At 63.9% G+C, this 26083-nt stretch overlaps 2 protein-coding genes and 1 long non-coding RNA gene across 10 annotated transcripts in view; 2 read left to right on the forward strand and 1 right to left on the reverse strand.

Annotated features, from left to right (window-relative positions):
• The window catches only part of ITGA5 (integrin subunit alpha 5), a 19741-nt gene extending 12305 nt beyond the window's left edge, over window positions 1–7436 (forward strand). For 2 of the 3 annotated variants that reach the window (XM_072797612.1, XM_072797613.1), the window contains exons 17-30: window positions 102–256; window positions 540–677; window positions 806–873; window positions 1240–1390; window positions 1483–1575; window positions 1717–1796; window positions 1886–1966; window positions 2074–2179; window positions 2542–2694; window positions 3709–3795; window positions 3875–3988; window positions 4656–4757; window positions 5334–5456; window positions 6338–7436. In XM_072797612.1, coding sequence (XP_072653713.1) covers window positions 102–256; window positions 540–677; window positions 806–873; window positions 1240–1390; window positions 1483–1575; window positions 1717–1796; window positions 1886–1966; window positions 2074–2179; window positions 2542–2694; window positions 3709–3795; window positions 3875–3988; window positions 4656–4757; window positions 5334–5456; window positions 6338–6421 — 1535 coding nt within the window. In that variant the 3' untranslated portion in view covers window positions 6422–7436. Of the gene's footprint in view, window positions 1–101; window positions 257–539; window positions 678–805; window positions 874–1239; window positions 1391–1482; window positions 1576–1716; window positions 1797–1885; window positions 1967–2073; window positions 2180–2541; window positions 2695–3708; window positions 3796–3874; window positions 3989–4219; window positions 4758–5333; window positions 5457–6337 lie in introns of all 3 variants that reach the window. The other variant, XR_012017246.1, reaches the window with a different exon arrangement.
• Window positions 5563–15665, reverse strand: LOC140616969 (uncharacterized). The gene is made up of 4 exons (XR_012017255.1): window positions 14803–15665; window positions 8426–8518; window positions 7792–7824; window positions 5563–6281 (listed from the first exon to the last, which is right to left on the reverse strand). It is a non-coding gene; the product is annotated as an uncharacterized lncRNA (long non-coding RNA).
• Window positions 10909–26083, forward strand: part of ZNF385A (zinc finger protein 385A) — a 20179-nt gene continuing 5004 nt past the window's right edge. Inside the window, exons 1-3 of one of the 6 annotated variants that reach the window (XM_072797621.1) lie at window positions 10909–11030; window positions 16967–17103; window positions 24771–24881. In XM_072797621.1, the coding sequence (XP_072653722.1) occupies window positions 11021–11030; window positions 16967–17103; window positions 24771–24881 (258 nt within the window). In that variant the 5' untranslated portion in view covers window positions 10909–11020. The other 5 variants (XM_072797624.1, XM_072797622.1, XM_072797623.1 and 2 more) reach the window with 5 other exon arrangements.

Genomic DNA, 26083 nt, shown 5'->3' on the forward strand with positions numbered 1-26083 from the left:
GTCGCCGGGGTAGGGGACGGGGGGCCGGGCCCTCGGGCAGCCCCCTTCTCCCTGAACACGTGAGCAAGGGCAGGTTCTCCGACCACGTGTTCCGGCCGCAGGCTTCACGGTGGAGCTCCAGCTGGACTGGCAGAAGCAGAAGGGGGGCGTTCGGCGGGCACTGTTCCTGGCCTCCAGACAGGCGACCCTGACCCAGACCCTCCTCATCCAGAACGGGGCTCGGGAGGACTGCAGAGAGATGAAGGTCTACCTCAGGGTACGGAGCGGCCCGGGGAGGCTGTCCGCAGAGCCGGGGCCCCTCTTGGGGGAAAAAAAGGAGATCAGGAGACTCCAGTGAGAGGCTTGGGACTCGGGGGGCTGAAGAGGGGGGCCCTTCTGCCCGAGGACCTGGGAACCAGGCTCAGAAGCCAAGAGAATGGGCAGATCTGGACACCTGGCTTCCTGAGGGCGCTGGGGGGACAAAGAGGTGGGAGAGGCTCAGGGGCAGAGCCAAGTGCCCAGCGTCCCCTGACACCGCGAGCCCTGTCCCCCCACCCCAGAACGAGTCCGAGTTCCGCGACAAGCTGTCCCCGATTCACATCGCCCTCAACTTCTCCCTGGACCCCCAAGCCCCCGTGGACGCCCATGGCCTCCGGCCAGTCTTGCATTATCAGAGCAAGAGCCGCATAGAAGACAAGGTGAGGAGAGAGGGGAGGCCAGACGGGGGAGAGTGAGCCCTGGGCACCGGGGCCGGGCCCTGGAGGGGGAGCCTTCAGCGCAGGCGGAGGTCCGAACCCCCCCCCGCCAAGGCTGTCCTGCTCCCCAGGCTCAGATCTTGCTGGACTGTGGAGAAGACAACATCTGCGTGCCGGACCTGCAGCTGGAAGTGTTCGGGTGAGTGAAGGCCGCCGCGGGCTGGGGGTCCCGGGTGCCACGGGCTCACGCGGGACGGCGGCGGGGGGGGGGCTTGGAAGCACCTGGCACCTGAAAACACAGAGTAGGGACATGCTAGCAAGCCGTGTGACTCAGGAAGTCACCGGTTCTCGTGTGCATAGCAGGGGTGACGGGGGTGATAGCGGCAGCCTCCCCGCCCTTCGCGGGGACCGAGTGGACCGTCACGTGGAGCATCGGGCTGGTGGGCCGGGCAGCTGGAGCCCAGAGATGGTTTCTGTTGTTACCATGCTGCCGTCGGGCTGGCGCGCTGTCCCGGCTGGGGGATTCGTTTCCCAGAGTGTCCCTCACCCCGTGCTTCCCCTCCAGGGACCAGAACCACGTGTACCTGGGCGACAAGAACTCCCTGAACCTGACTTTCCATGCCCAGAACGTGGGTGAGGGCGGCGCCTATGAGGCCGAGCTGCGGGTCACGGCCCCTCCAGAGGCCGAGTACTCAGGACTCGTCAGAAACCCGGGGGTGAGAGGGGGCTCCGGGGCGTGGCCGGGGACGGGGCCTGCTGCGGGGCACCCAAACCTGACTCTACCCGCCCCCCCCGGCCCCACCTCCAGAACTTCTCCAGCCTGAGCTGTGACTACTTTGCGGTGAACCAGAGCCGCCTGCTGGTGTGTGACCTGGGCAACCCCATGAAGGCCGGAGCGAGTGTAAGTCTGGCCCGGGAGGGAGGATCCGGGAGGGCAGGGGCCCACCTGTCCAGAGCGCAAGGGCGTAGGGGAGGGGGCTGGAATCGGGGTGAGGCCAGCGCCCAGGCCGACGGGGCCCACGGTCCTCTCCTCGCGCCGCAGATCTGGGGTGGCCTCCGGTTCACGGTCCCTCACCTCCGGGACACGAAGAAAACCATCCAGTTCGACTTCCAGATTCTCAGGTAGGGAGCGGGTGGGCTGGGCGCGTGGGGCATTCTCCCGCTGGGCGCCAGCAGCGCCTCAGTCTCCCCTCCGCGCCCTCGCCCCGCAGCAAGAATCTCAACAACTCCCAAAGCGAAGTGGTTTCCTTCCCGCTCTCGGTGGAGGCTTCCGCCCAGGTCTCCCTTAACGGGTAAGCGCCCGGGCGGGCGAGCTGGGGCCTTGCGGGGCGGGAGGCGGCCCTGGGGAAGGTGCGGGAAGGAGCCCCTCCACCGCCCTCTGCACCACCCTCCTCCGCAGGGTCTCCAAGCCCGAGGCAGTGCTCTTCCCAGCGAGCGACTGGCGTCCCCGAGAGCAGCCTCAGGAGGAGGGAGACGTGGGCCCTGCTGTGCAGCACGTCTATGAGGTCAGGGGTGGGGGCGAGCAGCGGGAACAGAGGGCCGAGGCCAGACCGCATGAAGGGAAAGAAGGGCCTTTATGGTGACCGGTGCTCGGACCAGAGGGAGGGCCTGAAAGGAGAGAGGGGGACGGGCAAAGAGCTGGGCAGGGTCCCCCGGAGACAGCCCGGGGAGAGACCAGGCAGTTGAGTGACCTGAAAGGGAGGGTAGATGCCCTTCGGGGCCGTGGCCGCAGAGGACTCCACCATCTCTGCCTCTCCATGTCCCCTTTCACTTCCGAGCTGGGAGACGTGCGGCAGGGGGGAGTGGGCCACGGCGACCCGGGTCTCAGGAGGGCAATCTCAGGGTGATGGCGTCCCCCTCTCCTCAGCTCATCAACCAGGGCCCCAGCTCCATCAGCCGGGGTGTGCTGGAGCTCAGCTGTCCCCGGACCCTGGAGGGTCAGCAGCTTCTCTACGTGACCAGGGTTGAAGGCCTCAGCAACTGCACCAGCAGTCACCCCCCCAACCCAGAGAGCCTGGAGGTGAGAGGCCCGGAGACTGGCCTGGGCAGGGGTGGGACCGAGGCGGGGGAAGGTCGCTGGGGGCCTGGAAGGGCGACAGCCTCCTCGGGGCTATGGGAGGGAAAGGCCCTTGGGTGCACGGCCCGAAGTACCCTTCCCTTCCCTCCGGGCCAGGCGTACGCTGGGGCCCACCTCTGCAGGCCTGTGTCCCTGGACCCTAAGGCCTGCTCCAACGTTTGTTTACTCACGGGCAACATTTAATTAGACGAGGGTCTACGCGGCACAGTTACGGGCTTCGGAAACGCCTCGCCAGACAAGCTAACCAAGTCCCCGCTCTCGTGGAGCTGACACGTTATGTCGAGGATCATAGACAGTTAAAACCGAAAAGGGAGGGGCCCCTGGGTAGCTCAGGGGCTAAGCGTCTGCCTCCAGCTGGGGTCGTGATCCCGGGGCCCTCGGGTGGGGCCCGAGCCCCAAGTCAGGCTCCGTGCTCAGCGGGCGGTCTCTGCCCCCCCCCCCTTGCTCACGCCCACGTGCACGTGCACACTCTCTCTCACATAAACATCTGGAACATTTGAAAGACTAAAATGAAATAAAATTGAAAAGGGGAAAAGGCAGTGAAAGGGATCGAAGCGCAGCGCTGACACGCAGGGCCTGGGGAACCGGAGACAGACTTGGATCACGGGGGAAAGCCCGGCGAGGAGGTAACAGGTGCACCGAAGCCCCGGGACACGGCTGCCGCCGCTTGTGGAGACTCGGAGAAGAGCGTCCCACGCGGAGAGGACAGGGCAAAGGCCCGCAGGCAGGGACGGAGCGTAGTTCTCCACGGACACGTCTTGCAAACTCCGAGGACCAGGTTTAGTCGCGTCCTTGTTGGGCACTAAGCTTGGTGCCTCGCCCTCGGAGCGGGCACAGGTCGAGAGGCGGGAACAGGCTAAGGTGCTGTGGCCCCGGGCGACGGCCGACTCGCTGCTGACTCGGTGCCCGATGCGGGGGGTGGGGGTGCAGGCGGCTCACGGTCTCTTCCTCCTCCAGTTGGATCCGGAGGGTCCCCAGCACCACCGGCTACAAAGACGGGAAGCGCCAGGCCGGGGCCCGGGCTCCTCGGGACCTCAGATCCTGGTAAGTCCTGCTGGGACGCGGGTCCTCAGAGGCACAGGAAGGGCACACCTCGGGTCCGAGCCTCTTCTCCCCCCGCCAGAAATGCCCCGAGGCTGAGTGCTTCAGGCTGCGCTGTGAGCTGGGGCCGCTGCACCGCCAGGAGAGCCGAAGTCTGCAGCTGCATTTCCGAGTCTGGGCCAAGACCTTCCTGCAAGTGAGGGAGCCTTACCTTCACCTTACCCCGACCCTTGACCTCCGGGCCAGCCCCACGTGCCCCCCTTCCCTGCTGCCCCCGCCACCTGGCCACCTCCTTTGGCGCATGGGACCAGGCCCTGCAGCTCCTGCAGCTCCTGCAGCTCGGCTCCCTCGCCCCCGCCCTCGCCCTCGCCCTCGCCCTCGCCCTCGCCCTCGGTAGACAGGGCTGCGTGTCCTTTGTGCCACCTAGTGACCACGCTGGGAGTGACAGCCTCCCCCTCCAGGCCCACTCAGAGGAGGGAGACCTGGAGGGAGACCAGCATGCAGAGAATGCTGAAAACACAGCAGGAAGATGAATCCGCAGTGGAGAGGCGAGGAGACGGAGGAAAGAGAAAGAGCTGTCACTTACTGAGCAGACGCTGAGGGCCGGGCCGCGGCCTGCATGCTGGGCCCACATTAACGACTCCAAAAAAAAAAAAATTGTTATTGAACATGTAGCCGCCTGATTACACGTTACTTAGTTATGTGTACTTGATTACACATCCGTTATCTCACGTAAGGATCACAGATATTCAGGAGAGAATGAGTGCAAGATAGGGAAAGGTCACGGCCTGAGCCAGATCACGGGAGCCCTCTGTCCTCTCGATCCCGGGGGGCTGCCCTGAGCACCTCTTCCCCACCCACAGCGGGAGCACCAGCCGTTCAGCCTGCAGTGCGAAGCTGTGTACGAAGCCCTGAGGATGCCCTACCGGATCCTGCCCCAGCAGCTTCCCCGAAGGGAACTTCAGGTGAACCTGGGCCGGAGGTCTGGGCCACGGAAGCTAGGGCTCGGAGTCCTGGGCCTGGCCTTGGGACTGGGGGACGTGTGGGGCTGGCCTTGTAAAAAAAAAAAAACCTTCATTGAGCATTCCTATGTGCCAGGGCCCGTGCTAGGTCCTGGGGATAGAACAATAAGCAAGGTAAACAGAGTGTCTTCACTCCTGGAGCTCACAGTCTAGCAGGCAATGAGAACACAGTGTGACAAGTGCCAGGATATTTATGGGAACACATCAGAGGGACACTTAAACTCAGCCTTGCAGGGCCAGAAAAGGCGGCCTGGAAGAAGCAATGTTTCGGCTCAGACCTGAAGAATAAATAGGAACCACCAGGCTAATCAGTCAGGGAAGCTGCCTTCTCCGGGGAGAGGGAGTCAGCAGGTGTGAAGACCCAAAGGGGAGAGATGATAATGCCCATTTTAGGAATTTAGACTTTGAAGTCCAGAGTTCTGTTAGCTCCACACGGGAGGTGCGATGGCAAGTGGGAGCCAAGGGTAGGGTGAGGCGAACTAGTGGCTTTCCAGTGACCTCTCCTGATTCGCCCCGTAGGTGGCCACGGCTGTGCAGTGGACCAAGGCGGAAGGCAGCCACGGCGTCCCGCTGTGGATCATTATCCTAGCCATCCTCGTTGGCCTCCTGCTCCTAGGTCTGCTCATCTATATCCTCTACAAGGTCAGCCACGTTCCGTCCCACCTGTGACTTGGCCACTCCCTCATCAGGCTCTGCCCTGGACCCAAGGTCGTCCCAAGCATCTATTTTTTTTTAAAGATTTATTTATTTATTTATTTATTTATTTATTTATTTATTTATTTATGAGAGAGAGAGAGAGAGAGGCAGAGACACAGGAGGAGGGAGAAGCAGGCTCCATGCAGGGAGCCTGACGTGGGACTCGATCCCGGGTCTCCAGGATCCGGCCCTGGGCTGCAGGCGGCACTAAACCGCTGAGCCACCGGGGCTGCCCCTGTCCCAAGCGTCCATTGCCAGACCAGTCCTCCAGCCACACGGCCCCTCCTCTGCCCTGGCCGCGGGCACACCATCCTGATCCGGCCTGGGGGATCCTTCCCCCACCTTCTACAGCCTCTGGCTTAGAACGAGTCTCTTGACTCAAGCTGGTAAATTTGCCTGGGCTTGCAAAATCAGTGCCACTCACGCGTGGCGAACAGGTGGCATTTGTGCTCCCCTTGCTCCAAGAGCTAATGGCGGCCATCGCTCACTGGCCATCCCCTGGAAGTGGCCTCAGAAGCCCTCTCGAGAGGCAGCCACAACCAGGCAATCAGACCTAGACCTTGAATTCAAAGCTGTTTGCCGTCCCGGCCTGCCTGGGGACAGGCTTACAGCACTGATGGAAGAGCCCCTTGTGCCAAAGGCGCCCCCAGCTCCAGCCCTCCTGGCGCAGTGGACCTGTCGGTGGTCGCAACAGACAGGATGGAGGCCCCTGCTGCACAACGGGGAGATTGGAAGCACTAGGGTCCTCTTCGTTTCCTCTCGGGATAAGATCTGGGGAGAGATGGGGGCCAGGATATCTAAACTCTCCCTCCTTATCCCCTCATTAGCTCGGATTCTTCAAACGCTCCCTCCCATACGGCACCGCCATGGAAAAAGCTCAACTCAAGCCACCTGCCACCTCTGATGCCTGACCCCTCCCGAACCCAGACTCCCAATCCTCAAGGCCCAGTCCCCCCACCCTCAGTCTACTGACAGGGAGGGGGCTGGGCACTTCCTGAAGGTGCTGAGGGCCAGGGAGAAGCTCCTCTCCCAGCCTCGAGACATACTTGAAGGGCCAGAGCCGGGAGGCGAGGAGCTGGGGATCCCCTCCCCCCATGCACTGTGAAGGACCCTCGTTTACACACGCCCTCCTCATGGATAAGGGAACTCAGATCCAGGGACAGAGGCCCCAGCCTCCCTGTAGCCTTTGCATTTTGGAGAAAGTTTCCTGAAAACAACTTGGAACCAGACCTGGGGAATCCGATCCCAGTTCTCTGGGCCAGATGTGCCACCAGGACTTCCTGTCCAGCTCCAGCCTGCAAAGATCTATCCTCAGTCTTGCCAGAGATCCACGGGAAGCCCCCAGCTAAGAACCTGGAACCTGGGGAGTGAGACCTGGAAACTCTGGACAGCCCCCACCTGGTGGGCCAACAAGGAACACTAACCGTGGATGGTGCCCCAGGCCCAGCTCAGGACAGATCCCAAACAAGGATCACGCTGGCTCAGAACCAGCTCCAAGAGGACTCAGAACTCTAACGGGGCCAGATCGAACCTGGGGCCCGGGGTTGATCTGGGACCCAGACTCAGACGTTGGTAACCTAACCAGGCAGATCCAGGACTACATCTGAGCCTGTTCCAGACCTGGGCCTGGAGGCCCGATCCACCTCTGACTCGGGAGAAGTCAGGAATTGCCCAGGACCCTGAAGGGGCCACGATGGTAACAGATCTGGAACCTCAGCCTGGCCAGATGCAGGCCCTCCCCGTCCCCCAGAAAGAGGGAAGCCCACTGTCCTGGGCCTGCAGGATTTGGGTCCTGCCCACTAGCTGCACTGACGCTGCCCCTTTCTCCCTGCCCAACTTCCCCTCACCTTAGCTCCGGACATCCGGGACTTATTTAAACTCTGTTGCAAGTGCAATAAACCCGGCCCGGTGCCCCCACTGACCAGAGCTGGAATTTGTGTCCTACCCTATTCTTTCCAAACCCATCCTGGAACCAGATGGCTTGATGTGTAGGAAATGTCTGTCTTTCGCAGCTTCCTTCCTTGGGATGGGGAGTATGACCCTCCCTCGGGAACTCTGGATCTACCTTTTGGGTTCCCTTCTCTTAGGTGATGAGATGATGGAAGGGGTGGAAGGAGGCCTTGATTCCTCCGCCTGTCACCCGGCCCCTCCAGATCTGGTTCCGGGCACCCCCCAGAGAGAAGAAAAAGGATCCCTTCTCTTTGGGTTTGAGCATTAAGGGAAAAATGCAAAGCAGGAGGTCCACGTTGAAGATGGGGGGAAAACAGTCCCGACCACTCACCTGGGCGTCTCTAAATCCGAATAATGAAACGGCCTGAGGGAAAAAGCCCCAAAATGGAATTAGAAGAAAGCCAGTTAGGGTTTCGTTTTGTCTTGTTTTTACTACTTCTTGTGTGCTGGTAGGTAGAGAGGGTATTTGTTCAAGAGTTTACATACATTATCTCATTTAATTTCTCTGTCAAGGATCCCATGAGGCAGGTTCAATTAACCCCATTTACTCGGGGGAAAATGGAGGTCCCGAGGGGTTATGTAACTTGCCCAAGGTCACCCGGTGAGTGCCAGAGCAGGGCTCGGTCCAGCCTTGTCTGACGGTGACAGCCTGGTAATAACCAGCACGCCAGGCCTTAGGCCCTGGGAGCGGAGTCCAAGTGAGGGAGCCCCGCGGGGGCCTCTGTCTTTTCAAGGCGGGTCTCTCCCAAGGCCAGGGAGGAAGGCCAGGGGGCCTGAAATTCTGGATTCTCCGAGGCAAATAGGGCCCTGTCGCGCTAGGCCAGGAATCAGCCACCGGAGGGCAGCATAGCCACAGATTTATGGGAATTTGGGGCGGGAGCGCCTGGAGTCCATCTCCCCCCTTCGCCCCATCACCCAGGCTGCTCTTATTAACTTAGGCTTCTGCCCAGCAGCGCCTGCATCACCTTAAAAATACCTCTCCTGAGAGATCGAGGCTGCTGCACGCTCCAGCCTGTGACTTCCTGATAATCCTGTGCCTCAGGACTTCTTTCCAGAACCTATAAGTGAAGAGGGACTGATAAGGAGGCAGAGACCTAGTGAGGCCAGGAGCCGCCCGGTACTTGCACGGATGGCAGGCGATGCAGAAGGAGGCACTGGAACCCCAGAGGAAGGAGATCTATCCCTCTGCTGGGGCGGGAGGAGGCTGGCGGCCAGACCCAGGCCCCGGGGGCCAGAGCCGAGGTGCCTCCGCCGAGGTGGGGGGGCAGGAGGAAATGAGGAGGGGAAGTGAGCCAGTACTGGGCGTGTCTGGGTAGTGCCTGTGCCTCTGGGTCTCAAAGTGGCAGGGTCACTCCTGAGGGTACGCGGGACAGAAAGGGATTCCTGGGGCTCAGACATGGCCCGCAGTTGCATCTAGTCCCGGCCTCCTGCCCCTGCCCGGGACTCTCGGGCTGCCCGCTGTTTCCCCTTGCACACCTCCCGGCCCCTCCAGAGGATGTCTGCCTCGCGTCCCGAGCCGAGCCGTCCAGGGGGACAGGAAGGCCAGGAAGGCCGGGGCTGGAAGGCCTGAGCCCTCTCCTCGCCTGTTGGTGCGCCGCCGAAGGGAAGGAGGCCCAGGGCAGGGGACAGAGCAGCTGGGGGTGCGGGGAGGGGGAGGGGGCTCCGGAGAGGCAGCTGGCAGGCGGGAAGCTGATCTGGGGGTCTCAAGTTTCTTGACATCAATTAGAGCAACCGGCCTGGGCTCATTAGTAGCCCGGGGTGCAGGGCTCATCAATAATGAATGCACCCTGCACACTGCCTCCCCCCCCTGCCTGCAAGGTCACCCCGCCCTCCAGCCAGCTGCCTCACCTGGGTAAGTTCAGCAACCCCTCTTCTGGGACCTCCCTAACTCAGAGTCCCAGGGGGCAGTGTGGGAGGGTGGACAATGCGGAGGCCAAGGGGTCTCTATCACCCATCAACCACTCCTGATGCTGACTCTTGTTTGTTCCGAGTCCACCAAGAAGGGGAAAGAATGGGGGGGGTGTGCAGGAGGATGGACGACAGGGCCTGGGAGAAGCAGGCTTTGTGATATAGGGTTGAACAACAGGGTAGCAGGCTGGAGCTGGAGTAAGAGGACTCCCTCTGGTTGGCTGCGAGACCCTCCGTCCTCTCCCAAGGCCAGATCTGGGCAGCAGGGCCCTGAGGTCTCTGGGCCGCCGGGTCAGAACCAGACCAAGGCATCCCCGACCCCCCCCACCCCCCCAGCAATCTCTTGCCCTTAAGCTGGAACATCTTTCCTTCAAACCAGATCAGTGAGGTGAAGGCAAGAGACTGCCGAAGTCCAGAATCGGGAACTTGAACTTCTGGTACCTTCATTAGCCATCTAGTCCCAACTTCCCTACTGAACCCCCGGAACACCAGCCCCCAATCCCCTTCCCCGCCCTCGCTGTACGCAGACACCAGTCCGTACCCTTCCACCAACCTCTTCCTCCCCGCCTCCACCCTCCTTAAATCCCAAGTGTTCTAGTTCCCAGTCACACCTCCTTTCCCTCTGGCTGGGGCCGGCCTGAAGCTGGCTGCATGGCATTCTGGGAAGTCCTCCGGCCGCCCTCCCTCTTGGGGCAGGTATAGACAGGTCCAGGCTGCAGCAGCTGCATCTTCCCCAGACACCTCACAGACTCCCAGGCTCCAGCCTCATGCTGGGGTCCCCGTGGCCCGCCCCTAATCGGTCCTCCTGTTGGTCCCTAAGATCCATGCGGTACATACAGCCCCCTGACACTACATTGTGTCGGAGTCCCCATCCTCCTCTGCACCTCAAACACCCCCCAGTCCTCTTGGACCCCTGCTCACCTCAGTGGGGGATGCCCAGCGAGCGGGGCCCTGAGGCCTGAGGCCTGAGGCCTGCTCCTACCCGCCCCCTGCCCGCTGCCCCCCAGCTCAGGGCTGCACAGGGCTGAGCCTCCGCTCTGGGTCCTGTATCGTCTTCTGGTTGCCCCCGGGCTCAGAGCTGCGAGCTTCTCCTTCCACCCCTTGGAGCCCACGGATGGGATCTCTTCCCCGCAGACCTTCCCGGGGGGACCCCCGCGTCTGACCCCCAGCCGGAGCTCCACCTGGGATCTTGGGCCCCACCGTTCACCTCGGAAGCCCAGCCCCCTGGCATCCTGCTCCGAGTCGGAGGAACAAAGGACCTCGGGTTCTCTGCACCCCCTGGCACCCTGCAGAGGCCCGGGGGGGGGTCCCACCCAGGCCACAGCCGCCCCCCATCTTTGCTCAGACGCAGCCCTTCCCGGGGCCCCGGCACCTCCGTCGCCCGCGCGCCCGGCAGACGCCCTGTCCCCGGCCTGGCTGCGGGGACCCCGCGAACCCAGGAGCGGGGCGCAGGGGGACCGCGGGCGCCCCTCCCCTCCCCTCCCCTCCCCTCCCCCTCCCCCCGCGGCCCCTCCTCCCGCCTTCACCTGCTGCGGGCTCCGCCCCCGCCCCGCCGGCCTCCGCTCCGCCCCCGGCTCCTCCCCGGTACCCCAGCCCGGCCTCGCGGCCCCCGGGACACAGCGACGCGGAACCCCGGGCGCCGGGTCCCCAGCATGATCCTCGGTGAGTGCGCTCGCCCCCGCCCCGGCCCCGGCCCCGGCCCCGGCCCCCCCGCCCCTCCCCCTGCCGGGCCCGGACCCCTGCGCGCTGGGCTGCGCGGGCGAGCGGGACCCCCGCCCCGGAGGCGCCGCGTATTCATGAGGCTCATGAATATCCATGTCGGGCGAGGGGCCGGGGGAGGCGGCGGGGCCTGGAGAGCCCCGCGCGGGTGCGCCCCGGCCCGGCCCGGCCCCCGCCCCCCGCCCGGCGCCCCGGGCCCAGCGCTGCGGGAAGCAGGGGGGGGGGCAGCCCCGGGCCGTGGCGGGGGAGCAGGGGCCGGGCCGGGCCGGGGCGGGGCGGGGGGCGTCCCGGGGCCTGCGGCCGTCCTGCCCCCGCACACCCTGCCCCTGCACGCCGGGACCTGCCCCGCGCCCGCCGCCCGGCTGCCTGCCTGGGCCCCGCTTCCCGGCCTCCTCCTGCCTCCTCCTGCCTCCTCCTGCCTCCTCCTGCCTCCTCCTGCCTCCTCCTTCCCCCACCGCCACCCCCACCCCTGCCTTGGGCCGGGGGCACCGGGGGCACCGGGGCACCGGGGACCCGCCAGGGGCCAGTCGGGCGGGGGAGGGGAGCCCCCGGGGCTCGGGCGGGCCTCCAGCCACCCCATCCTCATGACCTACATGGGAAGGGAGCCCGGGTGGGGGAGGAGAGGGACCAGTGGGCCTTGGGGTGCTCGGGCTCCCGGACTGGCGGCTGGGGGGCTCCAGGCCGCTGCCTCCACAGAGGTGGGCAGGCCCGCTCTGCCCCCTGCCCCCTGCGGGCTGCGGGGCCCTGTTCCTGGTGGGAGACGCCCCCACACCTGTGGTCCCCTGCCCTCCCTGGGGACACCCGGCCCCCGCCTCAGCCCTCGGCTGGGTCCCTCTGCCCTTTGCCTCCCTGGCTCTTTGGCTTCCCCTCTTTCATTTGACCCCTGGTGACCTCCCAGTGGCGGCCCTCCTCTCCTTCACCCCCTTCCTTCGGCTCTTCCTGCCCCCCCTCGGGCCTCTCCTCCCCGCCAGGCTCCGCACCCCTGGTCCATGAATGAGGCAAGGGAGGCATGAATGACTCGTCGCCTGCCTCCCTCTCCCGAGTCGCTCCAGCAAACAAGAGACTCCTCGCCCAGCTGGGAAGCCTAGCCCCACCCGAAGGGGACCCTCAGCCTCACATCCTGCACTCAGGCCCCCAGAGCAGAGGCTCCACATTCCTCTGGCCTGTGCAATCTCTGCAGGTTGGCGCCACCGGGGACACAGGCCCCACCCTGGGCACAGGCCCCAGGGGCAGCATCATGCTTCTCCGGGAGCGCGAGCAGTGCTTCCCCTGGTCAGTGGGCTCTAACGCTGACCTTAGGGACCTGCTCAAACCTGACCAAGACCCCACCACGGGAGAAATCCCCGGGTCCACCAGTTGGACCCCAGCACATCTCCCTGGAGGACACTGTCCTTAATTCCTTCCTTGTGCCCGCCTACAGAGGGCCGGGAAGCCTGCCAGCCAGGTCCAGGCCCCACCCCCAGGACCCTTAGTAAGGCTTCCAGGTTCCAAATGCTGAGGTCCACCGAGTCCCTGTGCACGGTGGCCCTGACCAGCAGGTGGGGCCCGGCTACATGCTCAAGATCTAGACAGTGGGCCTAGGTTTAAGCAGATGGTGGTTCTGGGCTCAATCCCCTGTTCTGGGCCCTTCTTACTGTCCCCGCCACCTGGGCCCTGGGGAGAGGGGGCACTGAAGGAGGCCCTTTGCTGTCAGATTCCGAAGCTTTCCCATGGATCTTTTCTCCCTTCCCCTCCCAGCCACCTCCTCCGTTCAGCCCTGCCCCGCCTACCTCCACCCTAAGGTTATTAAGGATGTTTAAGTGGTTGTTCATAATCATCCCCTTGTTGCTTTCATCTTTGACTTCAAAGCCTTTCCAGCCCTCAGCCTGCCTCCTGTCCAGATGGGGGAAATTGAGGCAGAAGGGAACAGATACATGGGATTTGGTCAAGAATTCAAGATGCAGACGTTCAAGGCTCTCCTCTCAATCCCCAATTTTAAGCATTGCTGGGGGAGAAGCAGCGGCCAAAAGGCCTAAAGAGAAAGATGGATTAGAGATGAGGTCCCAGTCCAGACTGCAATCCAGTTCCTCCCTTGGCCCCAGAGTTTAATTCCCATCTTAACCCAGTGCTGACCGTGTGCTTGGGTTAGGGCCCTAATACCACTTGCAAGCCTAATCCCAGTACGTCTTCTCATCTCGCTCTCGCCCCGGCCCGGTCTCCGCGACCAGCACCCAGCACAGCCCTCCCGTCACGCCTCTCCCGGCTCCTGTTCCTACCAGACAGGACCACTCCCTGAGCCAGCTCACGGCGGACACTCCCATTCTTCCCCACAAGGGCTTGAGGCCGCAGGCCTGCCCTAAGACAGCCAAGGGGCTGGGACTCTAACCTGGCCGAAATCTCTGGGGAAGGGAAGAAGGAAAAGACTAGACCTCAGCGGGATGGGAGTTAGATGTGGCTTGGTTGTGGCTCGGCGCCGGAGAGGAAAGCCGAGGCGGATCAAAGTGCCTGGGGCTAGGTAGGACGTAGAAAGGGACAGATGGACATCCATCCAAGGGTCCGAGGGTTCACCCCCTCTAAAGTGCACTGGGAACGGTCTTTAATAAAACATCTGGCAATTCCCCACAGAGGCGGGCGGGGCCCTATCTGTTGGAGGCAATTACTCTAATGAGCTTCCCTCCGGAGTGGCCTGCCCCGGCTCCTCCCTGCCCTGCCTGACTTGTGCGCGGGCCGCTCGCACGCACTCCAGTTCTCGCTCCCACCCCCTCCAAACCTGCCCAAGCCCTCAGCTAGCCAGGTCTCAGAAGTCCTGATTTCCTGCCCCCCAGCCCCCCTGGGTCCTGTCCTTCCCCCACCCCATCCCCCATCCCTAGTCTACCCACAAAAGGGAAGCGCTTGAAAGCCCTCCCTGCCTCTGGAGCCAGACAGGTTCAAGCCTCCCTAGCTGTGTGACCCTGGTCAGGTGCCTCCCCCTCTCGGAGCGGACTGTCTCAGGACTGTCTCCTCGTCCTCCCTGAGCTGAGGACTCGTTTATTTAGCAAACACTCAGTGGGCTCCCCTGCGGCCTGCCAGCAGCCTGCGTGGACTCACTCGATCCCCTGGACCGGTCCTGGAGGCCCAACTGCTGTTCTCGTTTGCCAAATGCGCTAGTCACCTGCTCCTGAGTCGCGGAGCCGTCCTCGGGGAGACCGGGCACGTCCCGTGCCCGGCGTCTAGGAAGCCCTCCAAAGGGGCAAGTGCGAGTGCCCTCGGAGGAGGGGAGAGGGGGCGAATCGAGAGCCCTGCCTCTGTCCTCTGCCCCTCTCCCTGTCTCGAGCACAGGAGACCCCGCAGCAAGGAGGAGGCAAAGGAACCTCCAGGTGCCCGCCTGGCTTTCTGGCCTCGGCGCCTCCTCAGTTCAGCCCTGCCTCCACCCCCCTGCCCTCCCTCCTTCCCTCCGGGGCTCCTGGCAGTGGAAAAGATGAGTTGCTGGCCTCAGGGACCCGAAGCGCCGCTCTTGCTTTCCGCCAACCCCAGGAAACGCAGGGAACTGGCCCTCCACTCCCTCTCCTGGCGCAGGGTGCAGGCCTGCGGGCCGCCAGGCCTCCCAAGTGAGACTAGGGCCCCTCGGGGCGACGGGGCCGCCACAGCCCTCGATTTAAATCCCAGCCCCACGCTTCCGGGCTCTGTGCCATCAGCCAAGGTTCCTAACTTCTCTGAGCCTCAGTGTCCTCGTATGTCAAATGGGCAAAGTACTTACCAGCTGCCCCCCATGGAGCCACAGCGGCCTCACAGGGTAAATGCCATAAGACTCGGAACTCAGTGCCTGGCACACGGCGGCCCTACAACACACGGTTTTTCAATTGCCTTTTCCAGAAAGCATCTCTGTCTTCTGAGCCTGGGTGTCTGAGCGGTGGGGGCTCCAGAGGGTAGAGAGCTCGGGACAGGGTCAAGGAGCTGAGCTGCTCCGGGGCAGCACAAGTGCCAGCCCCGAACCAGCTGCTAGGGGTGGGTGCTGGGTGCCTGGGACTCTGGGAGCGCTCAGGTTTCTCTCACCATTCCTGATGCTGCCCGGGGCTCGTTAGGGCTGCCCTGGTGTGCCAGGCTGGGGGCGGGGTGCACGCGGAGGGGAGAAGCCCTGGGGGGCCAGGCCACACGCCCCTCGCCCCTCGGGCTGTCCCTGCCTCCTCTCGCCCTGTCTGTTCTCCTTCCGGCTGTCTGCCCTGGCCTCCAGCTCTGTGTCCAGCTTCTCAGCACAGTCTCTCTTTTTCTTTCTCATTTCACTCCCTTCATCTCTCCGTTGTTCACTATCCTTTTCTGTCTCAGGATCTATGTCTCCTTTCTCAGTCGCTCACCCCTGCTTCTGTCATTCTTCGCCAGCCTCCGTCTGTCTGTCGTCCTCCTCCCCCATCCCATCCCCACTCCCAGGTGGCAGAGGAGGGAAGGCACGCAGGGCTCACAAGACCCCCAGCTGCCCGAGGGCCAAAGCCAAGCATCCTGCCCTTTCCTTCAACCCTTAGCCGTCTAGAGCCCAAGCTCCCGGCAGCCTTGACCTCAGGTACCCTGGCCACCCACCCCGGCAGAAGAGAGAGACCCCTCCAGACCTTTCTGGACCAGCTCCCTGCCCCCAGCTGTGCCTGAGCCCTCCCCACCCCCTCCCTCTCGCCTCCGATTCCCTAATCCCTGCTCCCCCGCCCTCCCCTCTGCCCCACTTTTCCAGGGCTCTGATTGGCTGAGTCTACTGACTGGACTGGGGGGGAGGGGGCTGGCCAAGGTGGGGGCAGGGGGCAGAACCGAGGGAAGGGGACGCTGTCAGGCCCAGGCCCCTGGGGGGCCAGGGCCAGGCCACTGCCTGGGGGCAGCGGGCACCAGGGACTGAAGGTATGCAAAGGGCAGTGTCTATGGAGGGAGCAGGAACGGATCCCGGGGTACCCTCTGCCCCAGTAAGGTCAAGGGAGGACGGGGCCAGGCTTGCAGCCTCCTGGCTTTGCCTTTGTTCCTGGGAACCCCCGTTGTTGGCAGGGGGTTGCTGGAGCAGTGAAGGGCAGCCAGGACAGCGAGGCCGCAGAAGGGAGCTGGGCTAGCGGAAGCCACGGGGGCCCTGAGGGCCTTGGCCCACCCCCTTTGGAGCCTGGCAAGGTTCCTCTGTGGCTCTGAGGGGAGGAGAAGGCTTCAGGGGTGGGTGGGTAGTGGAGGGGCTCGCCTGGACTTTCATTTCCCCTTGGGGTCAGACCCAGGCGTTCCCCTCCCAGAGGCCTGGGTTGACGGTTCCTCCTGCAGAGCTGGAGCTGAACCCTCCCAGGGAGACAAAGGGGCAGGTTGGGGCAGGGGGCTCTGAGAGTGCGCCCAGGCAGCCCACCGCCCAGAGCAAACGCCACTCACCTGGTCCCTATCCCCGGCGATGTCACAGTTCACTAGGAATTGCGACTGGGACAAATCTCGGCTCTTTGGGCAGCCTGACTCAGTAGCCCTCCTCCGAGTCTAGGCCTCAACATGCCCCTCTGGGCAGTGGGATGCATCACCGGCCAGACTCTGTTCTCCCCGGGGTGAGACCTAGCCTTTGGGGCTCGTTGGGGGAAAACCAAACCGGAAGAAGGGAGTGACCAGAGCCACGGGGCTCCCGAGCCCTGCTGATCCAGCTCTTCCTGGGTCTGTAAGATGCCTAAAGGTCTTGGGGGAGGGAGGCTGGAGAAGGGGGAAGTGAAAACCACCCAGAAGGGAAGGAGTGGTCTGCACCCTCCCCTGGGCCCACAGGGCACTGTGCTCCGTTGCTCCGAGCCAGCCAGCGAGCAGGGGAAGTGTGTGTGCATGGGGTCACACTTCTGAGTGTGGGGGCGCCTGCTGGGGAGTGGGACTGGCAGGTGTGGGTGGGGCTCCCAAGCTCCGACCTTCCTGCCCCACGTAATGTTTTCTCTGCCCTTCAGGCAGCCTGAGCCGGGCAGGGCCCCTCCCTCTGCTTCGGCAGCCCCCCATCATGCAGCCCCCGCTGGACCTCAAGCAGATCCTGCCCTTCCCACTGGAGCCGGCCCCCACCCTGGGCCTCTTCAGCAACTACAGCACTGTGAGTAGCAGCCTGCCTGCCTGCCTTACCCCCCGGAGCCCCTGGCCCCTGCTGTCCCTCCACCTCACCCCTGCCCTCTTTTCCTCTTGCACCTGGTTCCCTACCTCCTCTGAGGACGCCACCTGCCTGGCTCCCAGGCCGCTGCAAGCGCTGTTGGCTCCCTGCTATACGGTTAGCAACAGTAACAACAGGAGCTGACATTTGCCCGGCTCCCACTATGAGCCAGAAGGTGTGCTACGGGCTTCATGTGAATCCTCTGCTGGAGCCCACCACCTAGAGCAGTGGGGCCTGGAGTGCTGATTGTGACTACAGGCAGGTGGGAGGGGCGACAGGTGCTGAATCCAGGAGGGAGTAAGCAGGGCCCCAAGCCTGCCCGTCCGTTCGTCCGTTCGTAACCTCTAGCTCTCGGGAGCACGCAGCTGGGAGGGCAGGGCCAGCGGGGTGGGCCTCAGAGGGCTAGCGAACTGGCCCCGGCTTAATGGACTATGAAATAGGGAGCCACCTCACCCCTGAGCAGGAAAGGGACTCGGGAACAGCGGTGTTTGAGGAGGGGCAGTGGGACGGCTGGCTGAAAGGGAGCGGAGGCCGGAGGCTGTCCCGCCTGGGCCAGGGCAGGGCCGCGAGGGTACAGTAGGGAGGAGGCAAGGAAATATTCATAGGCCATGGCGCCCACCTGGTGCTTGGGGCGGGGGGAGAATAGAGAGGATGATCGAGGCTGACCCCAGGATTCAAGTCTCTGTGGCTGGATGAAGCCACCTTGGCGGGGGACACAGGTCTGCAGGAGGAAGTGGGTCTGGGCTGAGGCCGCTGAGCTCATGTCAGGACCCGGCGAGCTGGTATGCGAGCGGCATGGAGTCAGAAATGCCCGGCACACGGTTGGATTTGGGGCCCGGAGAGTGGGCTGGAGCCGGAGGTCTGGAGGAAGCTGGCAGCTCGGCTCCCGCAGGCCCCGGCAAGGCCCCCGCACGGCCCCGGCTAGGCCCCGGCTAGACCCGGACTAGGCCCTGGCAAGGCCCTGACTAGGCCCCGGCTAGGACCCGGCTAGGCCCCGGCAAGGCCCCCGCAAAACCCCGGCAAGGCTCCAACTAGGACCTGGCTAGGCCCTGGCATGGCCTCCACAAGGCCCTGGCTAGACCCCGGCAAGGCCCCAGCAAGGCTCCGACTAGGACCCGGCACGGCCCCGGCTAGACCCCGGCTAGACCCCGGCTAGACCCCGGCTAGGACCCGGCTAGGCCCCGGCAAGGCCCCAGCAAGGCTCCAACTAGGACCCGACTAGGCCCCGCACGGCCCCGAGGCCGCAAACGCGGACTGACCGACCGGGCGGCGGCTGCTGTGTCTATACCCATGTCACTGCGTCTTCACCGCAGCCCGGCAAGGTGGACGTTGTCATTCCTGCTTCACAGCTGGCAGGGCCAAGACCCCGGCCCGAAGGTTTTCGTCATTTACCTCAATCGACACAGTATGTGCCGAACGAATGACGTGAACCCATAGCCTCTGACCCCCCACGGAGCTCCCCTTACTTCCAGCTGCTTCCTCCAAACTCCTCCCAGAGAATCCAGGTGAACATTTGCGTTGCACCCTGAGGTGTGCAAAGTGTTTCTCGGGTCTCAGTCTTTGTAGCGCCCCTGGGGAAGCTGTTGTTTCATCCCTGTTTCACAGATGAGAAAGTCGCGTCCTGACTATAAGCAAGGCCCCGTTCTAGACACGATGGACACATGAGGGCAAACACTCAGACAGGGTCCAGTCTCGAAAGAGCTCATATTCGGGAGAGAAACGTAGACATCTCTGCAGCGACCTATAACACAAAACAGAGCAAGGGTTATAGATACTGGGACAGAGACGCTGACAATGACTCGAGTGAACAAAAAAGAATGTTAGGAGCCTACTGTGTGCTGGGCACTGTGCCAGGTGCCAGGGACATAGGACTTTGTGCCCTTGGGGAGCCCGTGCTTGGTAGGAAAGATAACAAGTTAGCAGCTACCCTACAGTGTGAAAAGAGCCGCGTCAGAAGCATTTAGCTTATAGGGGAACCCAAGGGGGTGTCGAGAACGACTTGCTGAATGAGGTGGTGCCTGAGGGACCAACCTGAGCTGAGCAGGAGAAAGAGAACAGAGGAAAAAAGGACCGAACCCGGAGCAGGGGACAGATGATTTGGGCTTTGAAGAATTATTAGTAGGATTCTAAAAGGGGCCTTAGAGAACATTCCAGACGGGAGCAGTTAGCATGAACAAGGGCTAGCAAAGAGCACGTGAGGAAGTGCAATTGATCCAGTTTGACCAGAGCAGAAGGTGCTGGAAATACTTTCCCCTGCCTGCACAGCGCATTCACACTTACCCTGAGGTCTCCCATCATTTTCCTCATTTAAAAAAAAATGTTTTATTTATTTATTCATGAGAGACAGAGAGAGAGAGAGAGAGGCAGAGACACAGGCAGAGGGAGAGGCAGGCTCCATGCAGGGAGCCCGACGTGGGACTCGATCCCGGGTCTCCAGGATCACGCCCTGGGCCGAAGGCGGTGCTAAACCGCTGAGCCACCCGGGCTGCCCTTGTCCCCATTTTATAGATGAGAAAACACAGAGCGAGGGAGGTTAAGTGACTTGCCCAAGGCCACAAGGCTAGTCCATGCACATGGGAAGTGCGGGGTTGCTGACTCCCCCGGAGTTCCCGGCTCCACTGCCTCTAGTAGGGACTAGCTATTTAAACTTAAAGCCATAAAAAAAAAAATAAAAAATAAAAGAATAAATAAAATAAAAAATAAATGTAAAGCCATAAGCGCTGATACGCCGGGAGTGCCAGCCGCACCCACTTTAGCATTTGACTGGCAGGATTTGAACTGGCCTCCCGACACTACTGGCTGTGCGACCTCAGGCAAGCTGCTTCGCGACTCTGACCCTGAATTTTTCCAGCTGTAAGACAAGATCGTAAGAGAAGTAACGCAGCAGAGGCTGTTGTGAGAGCCGTGTCTCACCATCACGATGCACAAAGGGTTCAGTGTCGTTCGCTGCTGCGATCACGTTATTGCCGTTATTTTTATTTGAGAGGATCAGAGAGAGAGAGGTGGTATGGCCAAGGCCTCGGGCACTTGGGATAAGCAGAATTGGGCAGCGGGAAGAGGGGGAGGCTCCGGCTAAGGAAATGGAGGCGCCGCTGGAGGGGGCGGGGATGCAACCTGGCTCCCCGAGAGGTAGAGAAGCCAAAGGAGAGAGCGTGGCGGGCTGCATCAATAGTGTCAAATTCTGCAGGGGAACGAGGACTGCAGAAAAGCTGCAGACGGGCCTCTGGCAGCACCGTGCAGCCGATCCGGACGTGGCTTTGGAGTCAGGCTGCCCGGGTTTAAAGTCAGATCCTGGTCCAGCCACTTAACTAGCTTATGACCTTGGGCAAATTATCTGACCTCTCTAAACCTCGGCCCCCTCCTCTATAAAATGGAGATAATCATAGTACTTATTTTGAATAGCGGTGGAGATTAAATTAGATAATCCACGCAAAGAGCTGGGTACAGGGGCTGGCACATTGCAAGGGCTCAGCCGCCGTGTGGTGGTGGTGGTGGTGGTGGTGGTGGTGGTTTTATTACTCCTCGCAGGGCCTCCCCCTCCCTGGGCTGAGAGCTCCAGGTGTCTCCGCTGCTGGGGCCGCCCTCCCCCTTACACCCCTGGCCACAGCAGGCTTGCCTCTGCCCTGGGACCTCCCGTTGTGTCCCGAAGAGACGTCTCTACATCCGGTCCCCCGCTCCACTCACCCCTCTGTCCTGGGCGGAAGGGAAGGGGAGAGGTGAGGGCGCGGGGAGCCTAAGAGGGGCGCAGACCGGGCGGGGCGGTTCTGCGGTTCTCCCCGCAGCCCCGCGCTGCGCCGCCGCCGCCGCCAGGGGGCAGCAAGCGCACGGGACAGGCGGTCCTGGGGAGCGCGGCCGTCCGGCAGGTGGCGGGCGGCGGCCGGGGGGAGCGGGTTAGGGACCGTGTCCGCAGGCTGGGGTCGCTCCTGCTCCGGGCCCCCCCGCAGCCCCACCGTCCGCGGGACCCAGCGAGGGAGCAGACGCCCAGGTGCCGGGGCGCGACTGCCCCTCCCCGGAAGGGGGGCTGGGAAAGGGCGAAGGGGTCGCGAGCAGGGCGGCCAGGACAAGGGGCGTCTGCGGACCTGGAGGAGGGGCTGTCGCAAAGGGCCGGGGGCCGGGCCGGGGCGAAGGGATGGCGGAGGGGAGAGGCGGCCGAGCTAGACACCCCGCGTCGCCCAAGGCTTGGGGGGGACCCCGCGCCCAGCCAGGGTCCTTGGCGGAGAAACCGAGGTCACCGGGCGGGTCCTGCTCGCCGGCCCGAGGTCGGCCCGGGAGCCCGCACCTGGATGCGGAGCCCCCTCCTCCCCGCCTCCCGCAGCCCCGCTTCCCCGCGCCGCCCCAGGCCCCGCCCCCGCGCCGCCCCAGGCCCCGCCCCCGCGCTCGGGCCCCGCCCACTCCCCGCCCCCCGAGCCTCGCCCCGCCCCCGCGTCTGGCCCCGCCCCCGAGCCCGGCCCCGCCCACGCCCCGCCCCCGGGGCGGGCTCCCGGCCCCGCCGGCCCCGCCTCCCCTCCCCGGGCCGGCCCCGCCGCACAGCCCCGAGCCACCCGGGCAACGAGCGCCGCGTCCCCGGCCTGCCCGGCCCGGCTCGGGTGCCCCGCCCGGGTCCGCCACGCCGGGCCATGGAGTCGCGGCCCCCGGGGCCCCGCAGGGTAAGCCCCCCGGCGCCCCTCCCCGGCCCCCGCCGCTGCCGCAGCCGCAGCCCCCCCGCCCCGCCGGCCCCCGCGGCCGGCCCGTCCCTCTCGCCCGGTCCCGGGCTGTGCGGCCCTCCCATCCCCCACGCCTGGCGCGGCCCCGAGCAATCCCCGGGTCGCGGCCGGCGCCCCCGACTCGGCCACCGCGCCGGCCCCCCCTCGGCCCCTCGCCCCGGCGGCCCAGATGCTCGGACTCCCCATCAGGTCCTGCGTGCGCCCCCAGGTGACCACGCCGCCGGATGCCTCATCCCATCCCGGCATCACCTCTCCCCCCAGCCTGCACCTGCTCTTCAGACCCCCCTGGGCCGCTCTCTCCTACGTCAGTCCCTCAGGTCTTCCCGTCCCGGAGACCCCAGCCTCCTTCCCCTTCCACCTCTGTGGGGTGCGGGGGAGGGGGACGGGGCAGCGGGGCGCTCCCACAGGGGGCAGCGGCTTCCATCAGATAAAGGGCAGTGGAAGGAAATCCAATCATGCCCCCCCCTCGTGTTCCTGATCTGGTTTCCTCCCTTCCCTCCCCCTTGCCCTTCCTGATTCCTTTTGCCCCAGCTCAGGGAGGAGTCCCCTTCACGTCTGCTGCTGGAGGGCAGGTGGGAGAGGCGGTGCCGACCTTTCCAGGCCGTGTCCAGGCCGCAGTGCCGGGGAAGGGGCTCTGGAGGGGAGCGGCTGTGGGAGCTGCTGGCCTCCCCCCTCCCCAGAGAGCCCTCATCTAGGTCACCAGGGCCTCTTGACCTTGGCCCGGAGCGGCACTTGGGTGGCTCACATTCCACCTGCGCAGGGATTGGGCCCAGGAGCCCTCACCTTCAGCCTGGTGTCTCCTCAGTTCCTGGAGGAGAGGCTGGGAAGGACCCCCGGCCCTGGGTTGATGCCCTCCTCCCCATCCCACCCCGCCCCGCACCCCCCACCCCTAGTTGATGTTTCTGGACTTAAACCTGAGGATGGGTGTGTGCAGGAGGGAAGGCTCTCCACCTGGAGGAGGGACCCAAGTGGGGCAGGGACCATTCTCCCAGGGTGGATACTGGGATGGTCAGCCCACAGGTCGTCCTCAGGGCGCTCTGGGGAGCAGGCTGGGGTGATGGGTGGGGCAGGGACAGAACTGGGGCCTCTGCTGTCCCCTCTCCATCCCACTCCTCTCTCCCTGCTGCTGTCCTCGACTTAGGTTTCCAGGCCCAGATTGGGTTTCTGTTTGGGCTGAATTCCATTCCCCACCCAGCATGGGAGGAAGCCCAGGGGCTGAGGAGAACTCCCTGGGCAGGGGGCGGGGGCGTCTCTGGATAGGGAGGACTGACGCCTGGAGACTGGGAGCCCCAGAGCAGTCGCCCGTCTCCCCTTTCTGATTAAAGCCTGTCTCCAACTTGGTCTGTCTTTCTTTCTGCCAAACGCATCATACATTCACACAGATAAACACACAGCCGAAGATTACACAACCTGACCATTCATGGCGTCGCCAAAGCCCCCGACACAGAAATGTTGATGCATCAATGATGTACACACAGCACATGACACTCCTTCACACTCCACCCATGCACAGATTGATCACAGCCTGCCCAGACACACACAGTCACACCCATTCTTCCCTTGTTTGGCTCCTCTTTGACTAGGACCTGGGCTTCCAGGAGGTGAAAAATGAGCTACCGAAAGGAAAGGGGCTGCTTCCAGCCAGGGGCAGACCAAGTGACGGGACACCCGTCCCTCAGACCGGTCACCCGAACGCGGTCTCGGCTCTCGCCTCTACTGCCATTTCTCGGGGATCCGAAGCCCCGTCCCCGACGTTGCCCCCAAGCAGCCAGGGGAGCTCCGGGGGAGAGTCAGGATATGTGGACTCTCCGGAGTCCAACCACCTTCCTCTGCCCGCTTCAAGTCCCCGTCTCTGTCTGTTGTCTTCCTGGGAGCCACTGAAGACCTGGGCACGGGGAAGGGGCTCGGCTGAGAGCTAAGGAACCCCAAGCCCCAGCAACTATTTTTCACTTGGCCCTTCCACCTAAAAGACAAGGCCTCAGCTGTTACTTGGTTCCCTTCTTAGAGGTCCCAGCCATCACTCAATCTTCCTCGGCCTGGCTACAGTCCAGTCCTGCCTCTCCCTGGCCGCCCCGGGGGCCAGAGGGAGGAGCACTGTGCAGGGAGGCAGTTTCCGTGCGTCTCTAGGCCCCTGGCTTCATCCCCTGATAGCCGCAGGCCTCAGAGAGAAACTCCCATCCTCTCCCCTCCTCATGTGAACCCTTGGCAGGAGCCTGCAAACACATCTGCTGACCCAGGGTGGGGGCAGAGACTGTTCCTAATCACACCCAGCCCCACAGCCCTGCCCCAGGCAAAGAGTTCAGAAGATCTCCCGGCTGCCTCAGGCCAGCCGGCTTCGTAGTTTCCCCTACTAATTCCCCTTTATTAGCTACAGCCACCTACTTCCTCCTGAGTTTTCCACTCTGTTTAGACTTGCTGCCTGAAAGAGGTGTAGGGGGCGGGTTAGGGCAACCTGGGGCTCACGGGAAGCTGGGAACGTCTGTCTCCCAGGGCCAGAAGCTTGGCTTGGTAGCACCTTGCCCCAGACAGAGCAGGACCAGGGGCCAAGCCTCAGCGAAGGCCCCGCGGCCAGGCTGCTTCGGGACCTGCCGTCTGTGGGACCCTGGTGGGTGGGCCCAGCCGTGGGTCCAAGAGCCTTGGATCGCGGGCTGTGATGAGCTGAGGCCGGTTCCAGCCCGGCTCGGGGCTCCTCCCGTGAGGAGCCTCTGTGTCCCGAGTTGGGGCCAGGCCGTCCCTGCCGGGGCCGTGGACACTGGGCCGGGAGGGAATCGGGGGACAGGCCCAAAGGCCTAGGCAAAGGGGGGGTGGACAGGAGGTGCCGGGGACTCGGGTTCAGCCCCGCCGCCACGTGGGGGATGATGGACTCGAGCCTGTGCTGGGGCCCCGGCTCACCCCAGCCTGCCTCCGCAGATGGACCCTGTGCAGAAGGCCGTCCTGTCCCACACTTTCGGGGGGCCCCTGCTCAAGACCAAGCGGCCCGTCATCTCCTGCAACGTCTGTCAAATCCGCTTCAATTCCCAGGTAAGGGCCCACCGGCGGCACGGCGGGAGGGCAGAGGCCGGGCGCTGGGGGCCCCGGGCAGGGGAGGGGGCAGGGGGGCGGGGGGGGGGGTGGCCGGGAGGGCCCGGAGGGGCCGTGCGCTCGACGTGCAGCAGGCCATCCGGAGGCCGCCGCTGGGCAGCCGCGGCCGAGGGCCTGGCACGCAGGGGGCCATGAGGCACGGGCCCTGCTAGGGCACCGACTCCGCTGCCGGCCTGCGCCCCCTTGGCCCCGCGGGCCCCTCCCCTGCCGGCCTCCTCCCCCCGCCCCCCTTGCCCATGCACAGAAGCCCCCCAAGACGCAGCCCCTAGATGGCAGGCCTCCCAGCCGCCCTCGCGCTGGGGCTCCCCTGGGACTGCATGTGGGCCTGCCGGGGACTTGCGGGGCGCAAGTTCTGAGAGCTTTTAGGGAAAAGCAGCAGAGCTTCATTCTGCTGAGTAGGGGGAAGTAAGCCATGTTCTGTGTCTCTCCGCAGTCCGCACGCGCGCACACACGCACACACGCGCACACCCGCGATGCCGGGCTCCACAGACTGCTCCCCCTCCCACCCCTGGCTGTCGATCTTGTTTTCCTGCCCGTCCACACTTTTTTTTATTTCTACTGTGTCCCTGTCTGGGTGACCTTGTGGCTCCGGGATTGTATATTGTTCAGAATAAACAGGAGATGCACATGGGAGTGGGGGTGGAGCCAGAACCAACTCAGCTTAGGTCTTTCCTTCACCTGCACCCCGGCACCCCCTCTGCCAGCTCTGGCTCCCCTCGCCGTGGAGGGTCGAGGACTAGGGGGCCAGGGGGCGCATGCAGGCTGCCCTCCACTCTTTGGCCCTCCCCTCCCCTCCCTGACCAAGTGGCGGTGTTTTGACAGCTGTCTCTCTCTCCAGAGCTGGGCTTGGGGCCAGGGTCCTCCAGGGTGTCCACAGAGGCTTCAGGAAAAATGAGAACCAGGGGGGAGTAGTCGGGATAGAGCCCAGGCCTCAGGGCTCTTGGGACTCCCGGCCTGAGTGCGGAAGCAGTGAAGGCTGGAGCCCAGGGTCGGGAGACAGGCACAAGAGGCCAGGGGGCCACGGACGCTGGCTGGCTGGGTTCAGGATTCCTTCTCGCAGACCCAGGTGAGAGCCCGAGTCAGCAGCCAGGCCCTGGGTGCGGCGGTAGGGAGGAGCCTGGCCTAGGTGAGCATCCAGGTCC

Source organism: Canis lupus, chromosome 25 (assembly GCF_048164855.1).
Source record: "Canis lupus baileyi chromosome 25, mCanLup2.hap1, whole genome shotgun sequence".
NCBI classification, from domain to species: Eukaryota; Metazoa; Chordata; class Mammalia; order Carnivora; family Canidae; genus Canis; species Canis lupus.